The 24,447-nt window shown below is 53.5% G+C and overlaps 1 protein-coding gene across 4 annotated transcripts in view; it reads left to right on the top strand.

The window, feature by feature from the left end:
* Nucleotides 1-24,447, top strand: part of BRF1 (BRF1 RNA polymerase III transcription initiation factor subunit) — a 160,391-nt gene that overhangs the window by 95,063 nt on the left and 40,881 nt on the right. For all 4 annotated transcript variants that reach the window (XM_029058868.1, XM_029058871.2, XM_029058869.2 and 1 more), the window contains 8 exons: nt 8-134; nt 2,281-2,329; nt 2,422-2,514; nt 5,271-5,543; nt 16,521-16,582; nt 19,308-19,389; nt 19,500-19,555; nt 23,343-23,602. In XM_029058868.1, coding sequence (XP_028914701.1) covers nt 8-134; nt 2,281-2,329; nt 2,422-2,514; nt 5,271-5,543; nt 16,521-16,582; nt 19,308-19,389; nt 19,500-19,555; nt 23,343-23,602 — 1,002 coding nt within the window. The remainder of the gene's footprint in view (nt 1-7; nt 135-2,280; nt 2,330-2,421; nt 2,515-5,270; nt 5,544-16,520; nt 16,583-19,307; nt 19,390-19,499; nt 19,556-23,342; nt 23,603-24,447) is intronic.

The raw sequence follows: 24,447 nt of genomic DNA, 5'->3' as shown, positions 1-24,447 counted from the left end.
TTGTCAGGCTCACCGAATTTGAAGACACTCCCACCAGCCAGCTGACCATCGATGAGTTCATGAAAATCGATCTGGAAGGAGAGTGCGATCCCCCTTCCTTTACGGCGGGGCAACGGAAGTTAAAGATTAAACAGGTAACTAACTTCGGGAGGGAGGCGGAGGGCTTTTCGCCAAGGAAGAGCAAGGCCATCTGTTCTTTCGTCATTCAGGTTGATTGGGAAATTAGGTTAATGGCACCAGGTGAGGAGCACTCCAGCCTCCATCTGTATTCAGATGCGACGGGAAAATTGACGGTTTGAGAGGCGACCCGGTGGCCAATCGGGAATGTCCTTCCAGGGGACAGTTGTGACGGCCAGCTTACGGTGTGAGAATCACAGTCGTGTTTACTGAGAGCTTATGGTACGCGGAGCACTGTTCTCAGCCCTCGGGAGAGTACGGCCGAACGGTTGGTAGACACGTTCCCTGCCCCGTCTTTTAAAATTCTCTGGTTTCTGAATCATCACAGTTTCGAGAACAGTTTTTAGAGCTTAACGTTTTAGGGGGAAAAACACTTATTTCAAAAATATTCAGATGCCAGTCGATTTGCCCAAGGAAGCAGCAGTGTCAGCAGCCTTTTCCCTATCTCCCAAGTTCTCGGAAACCGCCGGCACCCGGGGGCAAATCTTTCAGGCCAAAATTTAAGGAAGGGTCACTGAGTTTCACTTCATGGTCTTCAGAGAAACCCACCCTCCCCCGCCTCCGGCCCCCCGCCTCCACATCAGCCCCCCGACATAATAATAATAATAACGATGTTGGTATTTGTTAAGCGCTTACTATGTGCCGAGCACGGTTCTAAGCGCTGGGGTAGACATAGGGGAATCAGGTCGTCCCACGTGGGGCTCACGGTCTTAATCCCCATTTGACAGATGAGGGAACTGAGGCACAGAGAAGTTAAGTGACTCGCCCACGGTCACACGGCCGACAAGTGGCAGAGCTGGGATTCGAACTCATGAGCCCTGACTCCAAAGCCCGGGCTCTTTCCACTGAGCCACGCTGCTTCTCCAGCCTAGAAACCAGGGGCATAGACATAGAAACCAGGGGCAGGGACATAGAAACCAGGGGCAGGCCGGTCCACGCCAGCCTGCCGCCAGCCTGCCAGATGCCGGCGCTGGCAACGTCTGATCCCCGGCGGGGCCTCGAAGAGGCAAACGGGCCGAGATACTGGGCTGTTTTCAGCAGTAGAGAGTTCAGCGAACGAGGGGACGGGTCCGCTGGGTCTCGGTCTTCGTCCACAGTCGACCCAGGGCAGCCGGGCGGGGGGTTCAGGAGAGCAGGCCCTGTGGGCGGGGAACCCTTCTGTCCCCCCAAGCGCTTAGTACAGCGCCCTGCACGCAGAACTGCTCCATAAATACCACCGACTGACTCGCGAAGAGACGTGCACGGCGGGGAAAGCCGATCCCTTGGAGTCCTGTGATTCTCTTTAAATTTCCCGGATACCTTCCCCTGCTCCCTCCTACCTCCCTCTGCCCCTCCGCCCCCATCACTTGGCACCCGTTTGTGGCCCCGGGCCCGAGAGAAGAATAAAAATAAAAAAGCAAGGTTGCAGGTGTTCTGGAGCCCTTATCTAAACACCTGGACCTCCCCGCCCATTTTTTTATGGTATTTGTTAACCGCGAGAGAAGCGGCGTGGCTCAGTGGAAAGAGCAGGGGCTTGGGGGTCAGAGGGCGTGGGTTCTAATCCCGGCTCCGCCGCTTGTCAGCTGTGTGAATTTGGGCAAGTCACTTCCCTTCTTCGTGCCTCAGTTCCCTCATCTGGCAAATGGGGATGAAGACTGTGAGCCCCAGGTGGGACAACCCGATCACCTTGTATCTCCCCCAGCGCTTAGACCGGTGCCTGGCTCATAGTAAGCGCTTAACGAATACCATCGTCGTCATTATTATTATTGTTATACAAGCTAATCAGGTCCCACGTCTTAATCGCCTTTTTTCGGATGATGTAACCGAGGACTGGAGAAATAAAGAGACTTGCTCAAGGTTACACAGCAGACAAATGGCAGAGCCGGGTTTCAAACCCAGGTTCCCCAGGCTCCCCCAGACTCCCAGGCCCGTGCTCTATCCATTAGGCCACGCTGCCTCTCAAAGATCCTTTGGGACTTAGGGACCATCTGGCTCTTTCCTCGGCCAACGAGGTCGAGGCAGGCGAGGCTGAGCCGAACCAAAACGCCCAGGAATTATCACTGGCCCCGAAACGGGGGAAGCAACCCTTTATTTCAAGTGTGCTCCTTTCGTCTTCTATTTCAGCTCGAGCAGGCCCTGTCAAAAAAACTCGAGGACGTCGAGGACGTCGAAGGTAGCAGCCCCTCCCTACGAAATGCGTCGCTTGTTTCTTTGCTGGGACGGATGTCCGCTTGAGACGTATTTTTGCTGTTTCCTTTCGGAAAGGTGAAATCTCGAGCTACCAGGACGAGATCGAGATCGAATTAGAGAACAGCAGGCCGAAGGTGAAGGGAGCCCTCGCCAGTTACGCCAAAGACAGTAAGTCTGGCCCTACTTTTGGGGCAAGAACTGGGACGCGATCTAAAATGACGGCCAGGTAGCCGGTGTATCTGTAGAACGGCTTAGATTGTGCCGTGGGTTAAGCGAGCTTCCAAAAATTATCACAGGAAAAATCTGTCTTGGAAGTTCTTTCATAATCCACCTCCTAGCACGTACACGGACCGAGTTTCAGCGACTGGAGTTGCCGGAAAACTCAGAAGTGGGTTGCGGATGGACAAGCCGGATTTGGCGATTAGTCAGGATCAAGTTAAGGACGTTAGTCATCAACGTTAGTCAAGTTGATAAGTCAACCGGTGATTATCATTCCTCGTTCCTGGGCCTTAATGGAACTCCCCGTGAGCACCAGTTCTGCCGTTCCTCGGGGCTTCCCCAGGCTCGCCCCCGAAAAGACAAGCTTAGTCGGCCGACGTCCCGCTCAGGGAGAGGAGGCGAGGGCCGAGAGGGGAGAAATATCATCCAAATGGCATGATTTCGCCAAGTGGCCGGCGAAACCACCTGGCCTTTGAATTGCACCGCCGGCCCCTCCACGACGCGGGGTCACCCGGGGTCCACCCACTCATCGAGAGATTTCTGGGGGAACGGACCATGAAAACATCCAGGTCTATACTCCCGGTTTGAAAACGTTGATCAACGTTTTGCTGATGGGTTTTTTTTGGTTGTTTCTATTTTTTTTTTTTTTTTTTTAGTAGTAGTGAGTAAGATTGGGTCCGTATATGCCACCTCGTGGTCCCTGGGACGTACCGAAAGGCAGCTGCTCCGCGGAGGTCCCCGGCGGCTCTGAGTCGCTCCCATTTTGTCTGCCGAGCGGCCTGTATTCCGGGGTCCGCTCTGAAGCTCCCAAGCCAAAGCTTAGAGACTAGGAATCACTGCCAGGTGGGCGTGATGACATCGGGGGCCCCGGCCCGGGCTCAGAGGCTGGCTTAGGGGGACGTGCCGGGCCGAGGCCTGCCGCTGCCGACTTGGCCAGGAGTTGGTGGAGAGTGAGCGGTCCCCCCGGCGTGCGATGGGGCGGCCTGCGGAAGCCGGACGGGAGGGGTCAATGACCTGAGAAGTCGAGGGGCTGCTTCATGACAGGCGATTTCCCTGCCCGCCTTCAACGCAGATGAAGCCGGGACTGTCTCTGCCGGAACACCCGCTTCGTCCCTCCGTCGCCAGCCGACGTAATGCTTTGGCTGTTTCTGCAGCCCTCTGTTTGTCTCTACAGCCTTCTATTTGTTTCGTTTTTATGGTATTCGTTAAGCGCTTACTACGTGACGGGCACTCTTCCGAGTTCTGTGGTAGATAATAGTGATACATTTATGGTATTTGTTAAGCACTTACTATGTGCCAGGCACTGTACTAAGCGCTGGGATGGATACAAGCGAATTGGGTTGGACACGGTCCCGGTCCCGCGTGGGGCTCGCAGCCTTGAGCCCCATTTTTACCGACGAGGGAACTGAGGCACAGAGAAGTTAAGTGACCTGCCCGAGGCCACACAGCGGACAAATGGCGGAGCTGGGATTAGAACCCATGACCTTCTGAATCCCAGGTCTGTGCTCCATCCACTACACCATCCCGCTCAGGTTGGACCCAGTCCCTGTCCCACATGAGGCTCACAGTCTTAATCTCCATTTTACAGATGAGGGAACTGAGGCCCAGAGAAGTGAAGCGACTTGCCTAAAGCCTGGCAGCAGACGAGTGGCGGGGCTGGGATTAGAACCCGGTTCCTTCCGACTCCCAGGCTCGTGCTCTAGCCATTAGGCCACGCTGCTTCACAGTAAGCGCCCAATAAGTACCACTGATCAGTCGATACAGCTAGCCGCAATAGTAGATCAGGGAAGGCTGCTGACCCTGCAGCCGCCTTCACTGTCTTCAGGGCCAGCTCCCCAAGTGCCCACTCCCAAACTGGGGCCGAGTCGATCGATGGTATTGATCGAGCGCTTGCCGGGTGCCCGGCACCGGGCTAAGCACTGAGAGAGTATAACGTAACAGAGTTGGCGGACACCTTCCTGGATAGAGGACCTTGGGCAAGTCACTTCTCTTCTCTGGGCCTCAGTTCCCTCACCTGTAAAATGAGGAAAAGAGCGTGAGCCCCTTGAGGATGACGACTGTGTCCAGCCTGATTAACTTGCATCTCCCCCGGTGCTTAGAACAGTGCTTGGCACATAGTAAGTGCTTAATTTGAGCTCGTTACGGGCAGAGATTGTCTGTTGTTGTGTTGGGCTCTCCCAAGCGCTTAGTGCGGTGCTTTGGCACACGGTAAGCGCTCAATTAATACGATCGAATAAATGAACGAACAAGTACCATAATTATCATTATTAGTATTATCACCCATTCATTCAATAGTATTTATTGAGTGCTTACTATGTGCAGAGCACTGTACTAAGCGCTTGGTACTAACCCACGACAAGCTTACAGTCTAGAGGCCGTAAGAGGCGATTCTCGGGGTCGACCTGCATTCATCCTGTAGGTTCACGCCCAAGGGTCCATGAGCTAAGCAGTTCCCCCCGTACGAGTAGTGGCCGGCTGACCCAGCACGAGGGACACTTGCCAAAAAAAAAAAGGCAAACACCCTTTACCTATAAAACATAAGTCACTCGGAAATGTCCCTGCCGAGGGACTGGTGAAGACTCGCACTGGGCCGGAGTCCGTCCCTAGGAATACCCGAGCCGTCCTGACTTTCGACCGGGCCGCCCGCTCTGGCGGTTTCGGTTTCGGAAAGGCCTGACGGCCCAACGGTTTCCGGTTTGTCTTAGATTCCGTCGACGATAATACCGCCATCATCTTCGGCGAGGAGGAGGCCGAGGACGAAGAGCTGGAAGCGGCCGCCAACCACCTGAATAAGGACTTTTACAGCGAGCTCCTCGACCGAGACAGACTGAACCACGAAGGGGATCCGGAGCCCGGGCCGGCCGAGCCGGTGCGGCCTCCGGCCCTGGAGTGTCTGCTGGGCCCGCTCCCCACCGCCGCCAGTCTGGGCATCACCGAGTCCATAAAAGAATGCATCTCCGCCAAGGAGCGCGACCCCAGTAAGTGCGCCGGTCGGTAGCCCGAGGATAAGTCGGAGGGCCACGGGGTCAACGTGGCTGGCCAGACGCGTCCCCGACCCGTCACCAGAGCGGGTGAAACCGCTCCACACCGAGCTCGGAGCGTCTGTGGGAAAAACGTTCGGCGAGCGTAAATGCTTCGCCGTCGGGAGTGGTCCCGTTGGCACCCGTTCCCTTGGTTTCGGGTCGACCGATTTCATTCCCATACTCGGCGCGAGAATAGCTGTCGCCGGCTGGCCAGCTAGTGTCACCCAGCGGACTCGGTGACCCGGAGAGGCCGATTACGTCTTTACGGGCAAGAACCACCCTGGCAAAGTGATTCCTCCCTCCTCTCCCTTCTCCTTGGCTCAATGTTAAGAAGTGAAGTCTAAGATTAGCGATCGGTAGCGTGTAGAACTTGTTGGTTTCAGAGTCCGGGATCCTCATTCTTTTGGATCCCCCGCTGAACGTACCCGTTCGGGCATTGGCAGAGTTTTCTGAACTGGTTCATGGTCTGAGCACCGCAACGGTGCAGAGATTCAACATCAACTTGTATTTTTTTATACCAAGTAGCAGCAGGTAGAAACAGCGTGGCTTAGTGGGTAGACCACGGGCCTGGGAGCCGGAGGGACCTGGCTTCTAATCCCAGCTCTGCCCCTTGTCTGCTGTGTGATCTTGGGCAAGTCACTTCACTTCTCTGGGCCTCAGTTCCCTCGTTTGTCAGTAGGGGATTAAGACCGAGCCCCTCGTAGGACAGGGACTGAGTCCAATCCGATGATTTTTATCTACCCAAGTGCTTAGAGTAGCGCTGGGCACGTGATAAGCACTTAACGAGTTATTGTGATTTCGTTTTTCACCAGTTACATTTGCTTGGTACCCAGGAAGTTGTCATTTGTGAGCGTTATGGGAATAATAGTGCTATTTCTAAGGTTATTTCTTTGTGCCAAGCACTGGATAAAGCACTGGGGGGGGATTCATTCATTCAGTCATGTTTATCGAGCACGTACTACGTCCGAGCTTATACTGGGAGGCAAGGTTAGAAGGTGGGACACTGTTCCTGTCCCACATGAGGCTCACCGTCTAAGTAGGAGTGAGAACAGGTATTTAATCCCCATTCTGTGGATGAGGAAACTGAAGCCCAGAGAAGTTAAGTGCCTCACCCAAGGCCTCACAGCAGGCAAGTGGTAGATCCAGGTTTAGAATCCAGGTCGCCGGACTCTCAAGCCTGTGGTCTTTCATCGAGGTCGCGCTTCTTTGTGTGGGAATTGTTGGATAAAGCTATCTAACCAGCTGTTCGGCAAGAGAGCGTTGGCAAAATACAGGAGAGATCATTAGTATGCGTCTTATGGATGTTAGGTAATAGAGAATGAAGTAAATTTGTTAATTTTCCCAGGAATTTGTTCATTCTTTAGGGAAGTGTTTCTGTTGGTTTTCAGAGGCGGAGGCTCCTTGAGTCTAATAACAATAATACCAGCAGTGGTATTAATTAGCAAATACCCTATTTAACAAATAACGTATTTAATATAAAAATTACCCAGGGCTGAATAACGATAATAGTAATGATAATGGTGGCATTTGTTAACACAATTTACCTGGGTGATTTTGTAATAAAATACTCTCGACCAGTCCTCCGTGTTGTCTCCTCTTGCCTCACCGGCCCTAACCTGGAGTGTCCAGTCACAGGGAACCCTTTCTATGTGGAGGGTATTTTTATTTAATCAGACGCAGCCTTTTCCCCTCCCCCGCTCCCCCCCAATTCTTCAGTTCTCTCTAAATAATGAATGAGAAATTACTGATTGATTGCTCTTGAAGAAACATGGGGATCAATACTCTATATCCCAAATGGACTCGTCCATTCTCCCTTGTAAAGCTTGTCTGCCCAGAGAGCCAACTCTTAGAGTTGCTGAGTCCAATGGCTACAAGGGAAATAATAATAATACTAAGAATAATAACGATCGTGGTATTTGTTAAGGATTTGGGGATCCGTTTTGTAGGGGCACCGGGGATGTTGAAAGTCACTGGACTTCTAAAAATATTCTAATCCAAATATCCAGCGCTCAAGCTCGAAGAGGTGGTGCTTCCAGATGAATTTCTTGTTTATATTGTGTGGGCAGTGATTTTGGCGTGAGAGAGGACGGGTGTTCAGTTGGCATTTAATCAACTGGAAGTTGGTAATTTGGAGCTGAAAGTTGAGCAGAGAGGTAGGAAGAGGTAATTCCGAACTTGATTCTTCTTATCAGTCAATCAGTCAGTTGTAATTACAGTGTCCTCTAGACTGTAAGGTCCTTGTGGGCAGAGAACCCGTCTAGCAACTCAGTTAGATTGTGCTCTCCCCAGTCGTTTTATTGTTTAGTTGTTTTATGGTATTTGTTAAGCACGTGGGAGGAGTCTAGCACTGTTTCAAGTGGTGGGGTAGGTACAAGTTAATTTGGTTGGACACGGTACAAGCTCAGTAAATACGGTCGATCGATTGATTGATGATACGAAGCGCTTGTTCTCTTGCTCCCCGTAAGATGAGATGTATAAATCGATTAATCGATCGTATTTGTTGAGCATTCGCGATATGCAGAGCAGTGTACGAAGCGCTTGGGAGAATACAGTAGAACAGAGTTGGTGGACACGGTTCCCTGCTCACAAGTTTGAATTTGGCCCCTTTATGTTGTTGGGGTTATGTGGGGTTCCAGCCACTCTGAAATGAATAAAAAACTGATAGCTCTGGATGGTCTGAAGTTCCAGCGGAAGAGTGGGTCTGAGGGTATGTGCTTCTTTGAGAAATTCTGCCCTGACCCCACAGCACTCAATCAACTGTATTTATTGAGCGCTTACTGCGTGCCAAGCACTGTACTATTTATTGAGCGCTTACTATGTGCAGAGCATCATACTAAGCACTTGGGAGAGTATAATACGACAGAAGTAGCAGACACATTCCCTGTCCGTAGCGAACCTGCAGTCTTCAGAGACTTCTGTAAATTATTTTACTATTTTCATTTTTCTCCAAAAGAAAGAGAATTCTGCAGCCGCTGGCTTGCAGACTGACCGTCTGCGTAACCGTGGATCCTGTGAAAATGCAGTCAAGGGAGGGAGACCGAAATTAATATAAATGCGTGAATGCAGCGTCGGGTAGTTAGGGTGGAAAGGCTGCCGAGGATCTTCAGAGCCCCTTAGTTCTCAGACCTGGCTAGAGGGGCGGTTCCCCTGGGAACGTGGTAAAGCCCAGGTGGTCATCGGCCAATCCCATCGATCGATCCGTCGGTGGTATTTATTGAGCGCCGACTGCATGCCGAGCGGCGTGCGGAGCGCCCGGGACAGCCCAGTGCGACGAGAGTTGGGCGACGCGATGTCTGCCGGGAGAGAGCTTACAATCTACGGGGAAGGCGCTCGTTAAAAGAGGTTCCGGATAGGGGAAATAGTAAGGAAATAGCACGGTACTCGAAAGGTCTAAAAGGCTGTACCCTCACCGGGGCAGACGTGCGGCCAGAAGTTGGGGGATTTTTTTCCCCCCCACAAAAGCAGGATGGTCTAGTGACAAGAGTACGAGCTTGGGAGTCAGAGGACGTGGTTTCTAATCTTAACTTCTCTGTGCCTCAGTTCCCTCATCTGTGAAATGGAGATTAAAACTGTGAGCCCCACGTGGGACAACCTGATCGCCTTGTAATCCCCCCAGCGCTTAGAACAGTGCTTTGCACATAGTAAGCGCTTAACAAATACCACCATTATTATTATTATTATTATTAATCCCGGTTCTGCCGCTCGTCTGTTGTGTGACCTCGGGCAAGTCACTTAACTTCTGGGCCTCAGTTACTCATCTGTAAAATGGGGATGAAAACTGCGAGCCCCACGCGGGACAACCTGATGACCTTGTATCTACCCCAGTGCATAGAACAGTGCTCGGCACATAGTAAGCGCTTAACAAATGCCATCATTATTGCTGTTATTATTATTAAAAGCAATTCCACCCACAACCGTACCTCCTGAGAGCACGCCCATAAACCGATCTCAGGGAGCAGCCGGTAATCCCGGGTTCGCAGGGCTAATCCCGGAGACGCTTTCGGCCCCCGTCTGTGGGAGGAAAAGGAAGGTTCTGGAAAGGGCATCGGCTCCAGGCCAGGGGAGAGGCCGGGCCGTGCACACATGCAGGAGCAGGCCCGCACGGAAGCCCGGGGGAGCCCGCTGGGGGACTACGGGTCACGCGGCAGCCCCCCGGGGGACGGCGGAGGGACGGGCCGCCACGCCCGATGGAGAGCTCGGCTCCGGGCTGGAACCGGAGCTGCCGTCTTCGGATCTGGGCTCGCGGAGTTCAACCCCCACACGCACCGCCCCCCGCCTCTTCTCAGCTTGCCACGGAGGTTGTCTCCAAGGAGCCGTGACCCGTGTGTGTTTGTGCATGTTCAGAATGCCCAAAATAATAATAATAATTATAACGGTATTTGTTAAGCCCTTACTATGTGCCAAGCTCTGTTCTAAGCGCTGGGGTAGCTATGGGGTCGTCGGGTTGTCCCACCTGGGGCCCACAGTCGTAGTCCCCATTTGACAGATGAGGTAGCCGAGGCACAGAGAGCTAAGGGACTCGCCCAAAGTCACGCAGCTGCCAAGTGGCGGAGCCGGGAGTCGAACCCACGCCCTCTGACTCCCAAGCCCGGGCTCTTTCCGCTGAGCCGCGCTGCTTCTCTAAACCCTGCAAACGTTAGCTTGCCTTCCTTCCATCAGCGGGGCCTGGACGGAGGATGGGAGGGAAGCGAGAAGGCGATCAATGTGATCTAACTGGGAGAAAGTACTGTACTACACGCTTGGAAGGGTAAAATACGTCACCCTAATGGGCACATTCCCTGCCCGCAATGCGTTAATAGTCTAGAGGGCGCGTAGTGAGCGCTTAACAAATACCATTGTTTTAAAAAAAGGGTCAGGTCGTGTTTAGCCAATCAATTATTCGGATTCATCCCTTGGCCATCTAAGTGGGGGAAAACAGTCACGCGGAGCAAAAGAATATCATCAATTAATAGTGTTTATTGAGCAAATGTATCCAAGTCCAGGTTCCCCAATCCTTGTAGAAATGGAAAAGTTTTAAATTAATGACTCAGTGGTATTTATCGAGCACTTACTAAGCGCAGAGCTCCGCGCTAGGCACTTGGGAGAGTACAGCACAGTAGAGTCGCTAGAAGCAGTCCCCGCCCTCAAGGAGCTTCCAGTCTCGGAGGACCGACTGTGCCGAAGAAACGGGAATTGCCACTCCGGTTTTTCTGGCGTGATCAGTGGAAGGGACTATTTAAAGAGCATTTTGAAGTTTGTTTCTGAGCTGTACAAATGAGTTGGGTGTAATTGAGTGTTGATTCGCGCATCTGGGCTCCCCACAAATACACACAGATTACTTTATTTTTAGGCCCAGGTGTGGAGGACGACATTTCGGCGTGGGAGAAGGGCATCCGGCAGGGGAGGGGCTTGGGCCCGAGGCCCAGTCCCGCCACTTTCTAAAACCGCGGTACGCCCACAACCTGCGATTGTGGAGCCGGCGTGATTCGGCTCAGACCCGACAGCCGGAGTCTCCCACGGAGACGGGTGTACCGGCATTCGGGGTTTCTGGAGGGGCTGAGAGGCGGAGTTGGCGAGGGGGAATCGGCGCGGCCTAGGGGTCTCCCCCTCTAGGCTGCAAGGTCGTCGTGGGCGGGGAACACGTCTGCCAACGTGGTTGCGCTGAACTTTCCCAAACGCTTAGTCCGGTGCTCTGCACACGGTAAGAACTCAATAAGGAAGCACTCGATAAATGCCATCGATTGAATAGGTGGTGCCCCGATCTGGGAGCTGGAGGACCTGGGTTCTGATTTCGGCTCCACCCCTTTCCTGCCGTGTGACCTCGGACAAGTCACTTCAATTCTCTGGACCTCAGCGTCCTCCTCTGTAAAAATGAGAGTTCATGATCTGTTCCCCCTTAGACTGTGAGCCCCTTGGGGGACAGAGGCTAGGGAGATGTTTGGTTCTCCAGGTCCAATATTGTGTGTCGTGAAAAGATTGTCTCTATTTGTTGCCAACTTGTACTTTCCAAGTGCTTAGTACAGTGCTCTGTACGTAGTAAGCACTCAAATTCTATTGAGTGAATGAATGAACGAATGATCCTTCCCATCCTTCCCGTCTCTCAGGCCCGCAATCTCGGTGTCATCTTTGACTCGTCTCTCTCGTTCGCCCCACGCATCCTATCCGGCACCGAGACCTGCCGGTTTCACCTTTACGATATCGCCGAGATCCGCCCTCTCCTCTCCACCCGGACGGCTACCTTACCGCTACGGGCTCTCGTCATATCCCGGCTAGACTACCGTGTCGGCCTTCTCTCCGATCTCCCTTCCTCCTCTCTCGCCCCGCTCCGGTCTATCCTTCGCTCCGCCGCCCGGCTCATCTTCCCGCAGAAAGGCTCCGGGCCTGTCACTCCCCTTCTTAAACACCTCCAGTGGTTGCCTGTGAACCTCGGCTCCAAACAAAAACTCCTCACTCTAGGCTTCGAGGCTCTCCGTCACCTCGCCCCTTCCTACCTCTCCTCCCTTCTCTCTTTCCACCGCCCACCCCGCACGCTCCGGAGGCTCCTCCGCCGCCCGCCTCCTCGCCGTCCCCCGGTGTCGCCCGTCCCGCCGTCGACCCCCGGGTCGCGTCCTCCCGCGGTCCCGGAACGCCCTCCCTCCTCACCTCCGCCAAACTCATTCTCTTCCCCCCTTCAAAACCCTACTTAAAACTCACCTCCACCGAGAGGCCTTCCCAGACCGAGCTCCCCTTCTCCCTCTACTCCCTCTACCGCCCCCCCTTCACCTCTCCGCGGCTTAACCCTCTTTTCCCCCCTTTCCCTCCGCTCCTCCCCCTCTCCCTTCCCGTCCCCTCGGTACCGTACTCGTCCGCTCGACCGTATATATTTTCATCACCCTATTTATTTTGTCGATGAGACGTACATCGCCTCGATTCTATTCAGTCGCCGTCGTTCTTACGAGACGTCCCTCCCCTCGACTCTGTCCGTCGCCGTCGTTCTCGTCCGTCCGTCTCCCCCGATGGGACCGTGAGCCCGTCGGACGGCGGGGACCGTCTCTATCCGTCGCCGACTCGTTCGTTCCGAGCGCTTAGTACGGTGCTCTGCACATGGGAAGCGCTCAATAAATACTATTGAATGGATGAATGAATGAACGATGGGGGCCGTGTCCAGCCTGTTTATCTTGTATCTACCCCAGCGCTTAGTAAGTTCAGTGCTTGGACATAGTAAGTGCCTAACAAACACCATCATTATTATTATTATCATCATTATCATTGCCTTATCATTATTAATATACTAATCACAGCAAAGCTAGTTCGGCATCTGGTAAGGCGTACAGTACCTGACTTTAGTAAGTACTTAATAAGTACCACAATTATCATCATCATTATCATTATTAATATGATAATCACGGCAAAGCTGGTTTGGCATCTGGTAAGGCTTTTCAGTCAATGGTTCCACCTGTCAACTAATCAGTGGTATTTATTGAGCGCTTACCGTGTGCAGAGCACCTTCCTAAGCGCTTGGGAGAGTTCAGTATAGAGGAGTTGGGAGATTCGTCCCCTACCCCCAACGAGCTCACAGTTTAGAGAGGGAGACGGACGTTAATAGCTTTTCCATTCCCCACCAGGATGGAGAGGGGAGACGGCTGACGCCTGTTGGGGGATTCACTTGGGGTACAGGGTTCTTGGGGTGACTGACAACTCCCCCACTCCACCCCCTCGCTGCCAACCCAGCCCCTTCGGGCAGCTCAACTCTGCTTCCCCCCCTTCTCTGCGAAGTCACGGGGCCCATTCGTGCATCGTGCTACGAACCAAGGCCGCCCGTTTGAAACTGGGCGAGGCCAACTTGCTTTTCTTTTTTAACAGTTCTCAGAGATGGCGTTTCCTCCTGTAGGGACTTGGGAAAGTATCCTCGGTTGGTTTCACTCAAGCGAATCCTGCCTCAAAAGACCGTTGAGCGGGATTGTGGCAAAATCTACCGCCTTCCTGGAGTGATTAGCCCCTGGAGAGGAAAATTCAGGCTCATCGCTCTCGAGAGCTTCCGCTGAGCAAAGTGGTTCGTAATGGGGCATTTGCGGGAAGGAGAAGGGGCCGACGTCCCCGGCCTCTCCGCCGTCACCAAATTATTTTCCTTCCCGAAGAAGTGGCGGCTCTCGGCCCCCCCCCAGGCGAGCTCGGTCGCTCGATTTGATGATTTAATTTGCGGCCCGTCTCCGTTGCAGCGGGCTCCCGATCGATCGGCCAACCAGAGGACGTTATTGAGCGTTTGCCGAGCGCAAAGCAGCGTACTGAGCTGTTGGGAGAGGGCAGTAGCGTGGGTAGATGCTATCCCTGCCCTCAGGCAGTTTGCAGTCTACCGTGTGTAGAGCTGTGTACTGAGTGCTTGCGAGAGGGCACCAGACTGATGGCTCAGTGGAAAGAACACGGGCTTTGGAGTCAGCGGTCACGAGTTCGAATCCCAGCTCTGCCCCCTGTCAGCTGTGTGACTGTGGGCGAGTCACTTAACTTCTCTGTGCCTCAGTTACCTCATCTGTCAAACGGGGATTAAGACTGTGAGCCCCACGTGGGACATCCTGATTCCCCTGTGTCTACCCCAGCGCTTAGAACAGTGCTCGGCACATAGTAAGCGCTTAACAAATACCAGTATCATTATTATTATTAGTCATGATCCCTGCCCTCAGGGAGCTTTACTGTCTATGGGGAATTATGAGAAGCAGCGTGGTCTAGTGGCTAGAGCACGGGACTGGGCGTCAGAAGGACGTGGGTTCTGATCCCGGCTCTGCCACGTGTCTGCTGTGTGACCTTGGACGAGTCACTTCACTTCTCTGTGCTTCAGTTACCTCATCTGTAAAAATGGGGATTAAGACTGTGAGCCCCACGCGGGACAGCGACTGAGTCGAACCTGATTAGCTTGAGTCTCCCCCAGCGTTCTGAGCAGTGCCTAGTAGGCGCTTAACAAATACCATAAAAAAAATTACAATCTAGTTCACGGTCTTTGAGGCAGCTTCATTCATCGCCTCGGACCAGATTCCGAATGCCAGGATCCCTGGGGCGCCGCCTCCATCAGTTGGAGGATCGGGTGGACCATCGCTCGCTAGAGATCGTGTCTAATAACTCTCACTGTGTTCCCTCAAACAACCAGTCAGTTAATCAGTGGTATTTATTGAGGGCTCACCGTGTGCAGGGCACTGTGGTAAGCACTTGGGAGGGTTCAGTCGAACAGAGTTGATATACACGTTGCCTGCCCACCAGGTCCTTACAGTCTAGAGGGGTTTAAAGTTTAAAGTCCAGACTTTAAAATAAATTCTGGATGTGGTACCTGGAGAGCGGGGTGAAATCAAATGTTATAAAGTGTTCAGATCCATGTGCAAAGGCAACGGAAGGGAGGAGGAGTAGGGGATATGAGGGCTTAGTTGAACAAGATCTCTTGGAGATGTGATTTTAAGAAGGCTTTGAAGATGGGGAGAGTTCTGCTCTGTCTTCTTAAAATTATTATTATCATTAGGGTTTTTTTTTTGCAAGCGCTTAATACGGTGCCTTGCATAGAGAAAACCTCCAGTAAATTCTCCTGATTGCTTGCCAAGCTCCCCCAACCTGAACCCACCGGTTTGATCCCCACGACTGGAAATTGACACACAGTGTGGCCTAGTGAATAGAACTGGGATGTGGGAAGGACCTGGGTTCTAATCCTGGCTCTGCCAGTTGCCTGCTGGGCGACCTCAGACAAGTCACTTAACTTCTCGGTGCTTCAGTTCCCTCATCTGTAAAATGGGGTTTAAGACTGTGAGCCCCCTGTGGGACGTGGACCGTATCCAAACTGATTAGCCGCGCCTGGAACATAGTAGGGGATTAAAAGATATCATTTAAAAAAATGAGATGATGTGGGCATGGCGTGTAATTCTGGTTCTCCTCGTCACCTTGCTGGGGCCGGTGCCGTCCTGAAGGACTAAAATGGTTGATGTCCTGCAGTGTTTGAGAAGCAGCGTGGTCTAATGGATAGAGCAAATACCATTTTAAAAAAATGACTGTGCCCAGTCTCCCAACCTCAACCAAATCCCACCTCCATGGGCCGGGAGACGCTCAGGAACGACCCAAGGAGCAGAAGCAATCTGCTTTTTCCCCATGTGGGACAAGGCCTGGGTCCAACCCGATTATGTACATATCTGTTATATATTTATATTAATGCCTGTCTCCCCCTCTAGACCGTAAACTCGATGTGGGCAGGGAATGTGTCCAATTATTGTTATACCGTACTCTCCCAAAGGCTTAGTACAGTGCTTTGCACAAAGTAAGCACTCGAAAAATATGACTGAATGAATGAATTAGCTCGTAGCTACTGCAGCATTTAGCATGGTACCTGCCACGTAGTGATGTCACATTATTATTATTAGTATTAATAATGATACGTTGTGGGGCTAAGGGTGGAATGACAATGAAGTGTTTACAGCAGGGTTTTCTTCACCGCCCCCCCCCCCCCGTAATCAGCTGGTGGGCAGTACCCCAGCACCAAAATATCCTTTAACCTAACACTTAATGGATTCATGGAACATTTGCCGGGCTAGCAGAACTCCCGTAACGATAAGAGAAAAATCGAATCATCTTGCTACGGTGATCTCACCGACTTAATAGGGAACATCTGTTGCTGCCGCAAGCGCAGAGGGGCTCTGCTGGATATTTCTGCGTGGTATTTCAGTCCTCTTCCCTGAAGCCGTATTTGGCCTAAGTGCCTTATCGGTGATTTTACTCTGAATCATTACTTGGGCTGACAGCTCAGACATATACAGTTTACAGGATAAAAAAGTGCCTCCGACTTCTGTTTTGGTTAAGAGGAAGTGTGAACTGTGGAAAGATAATGGGCTCTTACACCAGCGAGCAGCCCCTCGATCCTCAGCTACCCTTATAAGTGCGATTGTTTGGGTTCAGTTTAAAACAGCTTCCGTGCCCTAATTGAAACTGATCGTTATCGCTTTTATTCAGATGAAAATTCAGGAGACGGTGAGTTAGATCTCAGCGGAATCGACGACAGTGAAATAGACAGGGTAAGCCATTTCTGTCTTTCCCCTCTTCCCCCTGCTGGATGCCGGCAAAGAAAACTCGGTCCCCAGGCTCCGGCAGCCCGGGCCGTAGGGATCGTTCGGATCGCGGCCGGGGACGACTCGGATCCCGCGTTGGTGTGTGTTGGGAGCCGCCGTGCCCCTGATATTCCGTCCTCGAAATGGCCTGTGTCCTTCAGGAAGCCCGGTCTGAAACCGGCATGGTTTTTTTCCCACGAATTTTCTTGCAACCCGGGGCCGTTCCGAGAGCGGTGGACGTTGGGATGTACCGCCGTCTCCCTACAGTCGGGCCGCCCAGCGGTTATAGTAGTAATAATGATAATGATAATACTAATGATGGCATTTGTTAAGCGCTTACTATGTACAAAGCACTGTTCTAAGCACTGGGGAGGATGCAAGGTGATCGAGTTGTCCCTCACATTCGTTTCCCGACCCAGGTGTCTCCTGGCCTGCCTGGGACTCAGCTTTAGGCACAGATCGGCCTTTACGGTTCCCCCGCCCAGACCATTCACGCTGCAGAGCATCAAGAGAGCCGGTGTGCTTGCTTCCCCGCCCGCCAGCAGAATCCTCAACGGGGCCTGGGCACGAGGCCAAGCCTCATACTTGCCCCACTGGGCCAAGCCCAAATAGCCGTGGACTCGGGCTGGCGGAGAGGGGCTAGCTGGTAGAGAGACGGGCTGACGGGAGGAGAGAATATAGTCCACGAAAACACGCATCTAAAGAAATTGAAAACCAGATCGGACGTGACGATTGAGAGTAAAAGTGGGGAGGGATACTAGTAGCACCTACTACTTATGAAGCACCTAATGGTTATAGTAGTAATCAGTCAATCAATCGGTGCTATTTATTGAACTCTTGCTACGTGCAGAGCACTGTACGAAGCACTGGGGAGAGACCAGTATAGTAGAGTTGGTGGACCCGTTCCCTGCCCACAGCGGGTTTACAGTCTCGTAGTCGTTAGAATTTATTAAGCACCTGCCGTGTGCGGAACTCTATGCCAAGCCCTAGGAGAGAATAGCCAGGTGGGAATTAGACACGGTCCCTGTCCCTCGAGGGACTTAGAACAGTGTTCTGCACAGAATAAGCCCTTAAGAAATACTGTCGTTATTAGGAGTATTTTCATTTCTCGCTCATCGGCCGTTGAAAATAGAAATATCGCAGTGAACTCCCCTATTAAAGAAGGAAGTTAATGATATGACGAATTGCTCAAATTCTTTTGAAGCAGGCAGTTGACATCTATCCCACATACCGCTGTTTGTGAAGAGACGTTTGGGCCGTACATTCTTGAGTCCCCAGAATGGGAATTAGCCTAGCTAGGAGGCATCTTTTTTTTTTTTTATGGTATTGGTTATGCACTTACTATGTGCCAGGCACTGTACTAAGTGCTGTGATAGATACAAGCTCATCAGGAAGCAGCATGGCTTAATGGAAAGAGCATGGGCTTGGGAGTCAGAGGACACAGGTTCTAAACCCAACTCTGCCACTTGTCTGCTGTGTGACCTTGGGCAAGTCGCTTCACTTCTCTGTGCCTCAGTGACCTCATCTGTTAAATGGGGATTAAAACTGTGAGCTCCATGTGGGACAACCTGATTTCCCTGTATCCACCCCAGCGCTTAGAACGGTGCTCGGCACATAGTAAGCGCTTAACAAATACCATTATTATTACTATTAGGTCGGACACAGTCCGTGTCCCACATGGGGCTCACAGCCTTAATCCCCATTTTACAGATGAGGTAACCGAGCCCTAGATAAGCGAAGCAACTTGCCCAACATCACACAACAGAAAAATGACAGAGCCGGAATTAGAACCCAGGTCCTTCTGACTCCCAGGCCCGGGCCGTACCCACCAGGCCGCTCTGCTTCTCCCCGAGGAGCGGTCATCGTTTATTGTGGACTTTTCCCAGTCCCGCCTACCTGTGGCAGAGGCTCCTTGGGTGGGTTGTGTTTGGCCGCAGTCAGAGGGGCGGCGCCAGTGGCAGGAAGTGGGAAATCAGCAGCTGTTTCCACTTCTTGCCATCCAAGAGGAGATTTAGGCTCAATTCTTCACCTAGAAAACCCCGCTGTGCTCATCTCCAGAGGGACCTAAATGCCAGGGCAAGCCCAGAGCAGGTTTGCAGTATTTTCCCCCACAGATCCCCTCCATCCCCTTTCATTCATTCCTTTATGCGTTCATTCAGTCGTGTTTATCGAGCACTTACTGTGTGCAAAGCACTGTATTAAGCCCTTAGGAGAATACATTGTCCCAAGAGTCACTCGAACCGACCAGGCTGGCTGGAACATGCAGTTGGCCCGTTGGCCGTATTGAGAACGGCCACTGGGCTTGCTGGCGGTTCCTTGCTCTCCTCCCTTTCCCCTCACTGCCAGCCGCTTGGCCTAGAGGGTTTAGGACACGGGCCGGTGGCAAAATGGACATGTGCCAGACCACTGGTCTTTCAGCCTCCAACAACAGATGCCAGTTTGGGATATGGGAAACCCCTGCCCCCTTAGCCGGGCACCGCCACAACCCTCCTCGCCGCACACGCACACATTGGCCGTGGACAGACATGGACACAGCCCCCCTCCACTCCCCAGCTTCATCCCTTTTTGCTTCTTGCCGTCAACAGGGTGCAAATTATCCCCTGTGGTTTCGCAAAACCTAATGCGCGGGGCGGGGGGGATTTCCCCCGGGATTTTCATGGAAGTAATCCAGCTCACTCTGTTTGGTGTCCAGTACATCCTCAACGACAACGAAGCCCAGATAAAAGCGGAGCTGTGGATGAAGGAAAACGCTGAGTATCTCAAGGAGCAAAAGGGTAAGCCGCCCCGCGCCCGCCCCGCGCCCAGCTGTCTTCGGCCCTACCACGGATGCCACGAAATGCCGTCCAGTGCCGTCATTCACGCAGCTGCTTTTTTCATCTTTTAGAAAAAGAAGCGAGGATAGCAAAAGAGAAGGAGCTTGGCATTTATAAGGAGCACAAGGTAGAACACATTCTGATTTGTTTCAAAAGAGAATCTGTTTTCCAGTAAATCTCCGTGTTTACTGGAAAAGAAATGTTCCCCCTTGAATTTCACTGTGCGTCGGTTCTTGTAGGGGCGGGGGTTCCTCAGACTGATTTGGGTGGACCCTCGTTGTCCTACCTCATTATTTTCCTCGAGCAGAAGCCGAAGCGGCAGCCGTTTTCCGGGCCGGATGCAGCGTTCGCGCCCGCCGTTCGAGAGGCTTAGCCGGAATGCACGGCACAAAAAGATCGGTGCCTTCATCTAGGATATTCCACTTTCGTCCCCTCTGCGGTGAAATGTCGCTTTATCCGGGGTTGCTGTCTTAGCTTCCTCAAAACGTTTTTCTCAGCCTAAATGAAACAGAATCCCAACGTGCTTTACGTGCTTCGAATGGAAGGGAGAGCTTCAGGAAAAGGCAGGTTAAAATGAGCCCCTGAAGTAAGAACTGAAGGCATCTCTGTTACATTGATTTGAAGAAATGCCATTGTTATGCTTTTCCTAAACTGTCGCTTGTGTTTTCTAGCGGTTTATTGCGTCTTTTCATCTTTCAGTTTAAACTTTCCGGCCACATAAGCGACACTCTAGGGCATTAATATTCCGCGTAATCGAACCAGAGGAAAGGCGGTCTGGGTGAAATTATCACATGCGGCTGAAATATGCATGAATTTAAATCGCCTCATTCATTAGAGTCATTTTTTTTTCCCGTTTGGGTTTGATAATAACGAACAGTAAGGCAACGTGGAAGAACATGGCTTAGAATGTGTCCGCCGATGTCACACAAGCCCATCAAACTGGCAGTTTCCCATCGTTCGGTGTTTTTATTCATCGTCGTCCTTTCGCTGATGGGTCAGACCTCGGTACCGGGCCGAAGCCTGAGCCGCGTTCCCCTCTCTGAGTCCTGACCTTTGGGTTTCTCGTGCCCATTTGGGGCGGAGACCTGGGAATGACCTTCTGGGAGTGAACGATCTAGCGGGCAGCGTTCCCGGGGCTATTGCCCAGACCCTCACAGGGTGGAAGCAGGTGTTCGTGCCCACGTTACTGCCCTCGCCCCCCGTAGGGAGATTGGACAGGTTTGGGGGTTGGGGTGCGGGGACCCAGAGAGGAGGGGGACTAGGCTGCTGGGGGCGAGGGGAGGAGCCGGCGGCAGACGGAGAGGATACAGGGTCCCCCAGGAGGTCAGAGCGAAGGACGGAGGGGCCCCCGGCCAGCCCGGGAGGAGCCGGAGGGGGAAATGAAGATTGAGAGGAAGGTAAAGTCAGAGGTCGGGCTGCCTGCTTCCTAGGCACACCCACCCTTTTCCTCCTGGGCCCACCTGCCATTGTGCTGTTAGAAAGCCAGGCTGGGAGGTCACGGGCATTGAGAGAGGCCTCCCGGCCAGGGGGAGGGGTCGGCATCCGTTTCAGCCAACTACGGGTCCGCCCACCGGAGCGGCCCCCAGGGCCACCCTTCCTGCCGGGCCGCTGTTGTGTTGTGGTCACGGGCTCCTGTGAGTCCTGGGCCCAGCCTATAAAGCCCTGCCTGGCTCAGACTGCCACAGTCCTGCCCGCAGATGCCAATTTTTCATTTTGAGCTTAGGGGATGGCAAGTGGCGGGGGGCCAAGGTATCGGGACGGGGGCTGGGAGGGTCAGAAAGCCACCATTTTGGCCTCGGTAGCCCCGATGGAAAAGATCTCCGATCTCCGGTCTTATCAGAGACCTAGGATGGGTGAGGCCGGTGGGGACGAGGGGGGTCCAGCTCCCAGCACTGTGGGGGCCCCCGTGTTCCCAACCTTAGAATTGAGGGATGGTGGGTGTTTTTGAACACTGCTAGAATTCATGGTCACAGTAGGCCGGAGGTTAGCCCGCCTGGGCCCAGTTAATTGCCCACTTGTGATGGGCCTCAGCCAGGCCCAACTTCCAAGTTTCACTTGCCCGGCCCAGTCGGGGGGCTTGCATAGGGGGTCTTGGTTCCAACTTTAATAACCCTGGGGAGGCGGGGAGAGGAGACCCGTGGTCTCCCTCAGGACCGGACAGCTGCTTGCTCTCCGTGGGCTTCCCGATGGCACCTTTCCACTCTCCACTCCGACCTGGCACCTCCCACCCCTCTCTGCACTGGTTGGGGCATCTTGGTCGTTTCTCTGGGGGCACTGGTAAGGGTGGTCTTGACCGGTCCCCTGGGAGCACCGAAGGCGCACCCTGGCTCGGTTCAGATGGAGTTGCCGCTCCGGGCTCTCTGGGATCTGCGGTCGCTCACCGGAGTGGGCTGCCTCTGGGACAGAGTCCCTGGCCGCTCCAGACCGGGAGTAGATGCTCAGCCCAACGATTCAAGAGGTGGGGGGTCTCCCCGGGTGAACGTGGGCAGCACCACCTGCTCCCGAATGAGCGTGCCCGACCCCCCCCCGTCACCTGACTGGGGTCAGGCAGGCCGATTTCAGGAGGAGGAGCCGGGCCGGGCCGGTGCCGGGTCTTCTCTTTAGATGACAGGACCTCTCTTTGTCCCGCTCAGTTCTGGACTCCGTGGGGAAGGGCTGCAGCAGGGACAAGGCAGCCCTGACCAGGCAGGTTACAGAAGATTCAAATTCCCAACTGACCAGCTCAGAGATGGCGACTCGAGCCCCCGCCGTCTTCCCCCTCTCATTCATTCAGTCATATTTATTGAGCGCCTACCGTGTACAGAGCACTGTACTAAGCGCTTGGAAAGTACAATTTGGCAACAGAGACGATGGCTACCCAACAGTGGGCTCACAGTCCAGGAGACTCTCCTCTGTAAGACTCAGCCTTTCCTGTACGATCGGCCCTTGGCCTTTCGCCCGGTCTTTGCCGTTTGAGGTGTTACTAGTGGTTCCCAGCAGGATCCCTTCCAAGCGCTTAGTACAGTGCCGCCCGTAGTAAGCGCTCAATAAATGCCCTTGGTGACGCGAAGCTGTCAAGGAAAATGTGGAGGAGCAGGCTTAACCTGATTCCCTTCCTAGAAGACAAGCATATTAGAGGTGGAGATGGCTTGGGATTCCAGTGCCCGATAGGAAGACAACTAGGCCAGGAGAATGCCGATAGTCCGTGCAGCTGGTAGACCCTAGAATGACCCTGCTTGGGCAGAAGTGTGGCCCGACTCTGCCCCTTGTCAGCTGTGTGACTGTGGGCAAGTCACTTCACTTCTCTGCCTCACGTTCTGTAAAACATTGATTAAATCCTCTAATAAAAATAATAATAATGGTGTTTCTTAAATGCTTGCTATGGGCCAAGCACTGTTCTAAGCGCTGGGGTAGATACAAGGTAATCGGGTTGGACCCAATCCCTGTCCCACATGAGGCTCACAGTGTCAATCCCTGTTTTACGGACGAGGTAACGGAGGCCCAGAGAAGTGAAGTGCCTTGCCCACGGTGACGCAGCAGACAAGTGGCGGAGCCAGGATTAGAACCCACGGCCTCTGACTCCCAAGCCCGGGCTCTTGCCACGAGGCCGTGCTGCTTCTCAACCTACTCCAACCTGCTTAGCCTGGGAGTTTCTTGTGGGACAGGGACTGTTTCCAAACTGATTGTCGTTTAACTGCCCCAGGGCTTAATACAGCGCTTGGCACTTAGTAAGCCCTTAGCAAGTACTGTTGTCGTTATTATTATTTATCACCATTCCCAGCCAACTAGTTCCGAACCCAGTCTATCCGCACGGCAATGGGGTATTCCCCTTAGGATCCGGCCGCACCCCAGAAGGGCCTGAGGAAAGCAATCAACTCGACCCCTCGCGTTCCTTTCTGTCGGGTCTCAGTCACTAATTCTGTGTTTTAATTCAGCCCAAGAAGTCTTCCAAAAAACGGGAGCCGATTCAGGCCAGCACGGCCGGAGAGGCGATCGAAAAGATGCTGGAACAGAAGAAGATCTCCAGTAAAATTAATTACAACGTGCTCAAGGACCTGAACAGCAAAGGGAGCAGCACACCCAAGCGAGAGGTCGAGGGCCCCGAAGAGGACAGCGGCAGCACCAAGAGGTTGTCGAGGAGAAAAGCCATCCCCAGCAGGACGACGGCCGAGCCCCTGAGCAGCCTGGGAAAAAGGTACCCCACTTCCTCTGGCTTCCGTCTAGGGGTGGCGTTAGGGTTGGGCGCACCCCGTCTCTCTGGCGGGGAGCTGGCCACGGTCGGGGGATTTCGGAGTCTGGACCACGCCCCGTCGGAGGTGGCGTTTTCCGTTTCGCGTGCGCTGCCCTTCCCGCCACGGAACAGGCTTCTCACCGGACGTCGGAGGACCCGGTCCCCGGGTGCCAAGTAATATCGGGGCGAGGCCCGGGAAGCAGCACCTTCTCCCCAGACGCCTCTGGTGGGTCCCGACCCCCGGGGGCCCGGGCCATTACTCTCCGAGCCGACTGGCTTCTCCGCTCCCCGCCCAAGTCTCCGAATCCGTCGCAACGGCAGCTCTTGAGCGTGGCGGCCCGGCCGGGGTTGCCGCTGGTCTCGATTAATAGCGTGTGGTTCGTTATTAGTCATTCTCCTTCGCTGTGCACCCAGGATCAGGAGGACCCGCTCTGTCGGTAGGGTAACTGAGACTTTTCTGACGAGGGTCAGACGGCGGGAGGGACACCTCGGGGGACTGACCGCCCGAAATGACAGAGAGGCGACGAGGTAAAATGAGCCGCGTCGGTTTCGAGAACCCCATCAGGGGAAGCGAAATCAAATTGCACCACCGAGCGGAAAACGATCAGCCCGGCTTGAGCTGAACGATCCCGTTTCGGGGAGGAGAAGTCATCCCCGGCGACACACATGCCCCAGGGTCCCCCTGCCTGGGGCTTGCCCGGGGGACCTTCCAGGCATGGGTGTGGAAACCCCGTGACCCAGCTGGGTCGGAACCGATCCCCCCCCCGGGCGGGGGCTTGGGCCAGGAGGGGTCCCGACGGGTGTTGTGT

The sequence above is a fragment of the Ornithorhynchus anatinus genome, chromosome 1 (genome assembly GCF_004115215.2).
Source record: "Ornithorhynchus anatinus isolate Pmale09 chromosome 1, mOrnAna1.pri.v4, whole genome shotgun sequence".
Taxonomy (NCBI): domain Eukaryota; kingdom Metazoa; phylum Chordata; class Mammalia; order Monotremata; family Ornithorhynchidae; genus Ornithorhynchus; species Ornithorhynchus anatinus.
The sequence above is the reverse complement of the archived record's forward strand: the minus strand, read 5'-3'. Positions and strand labels throughout refer to the sequence as shown.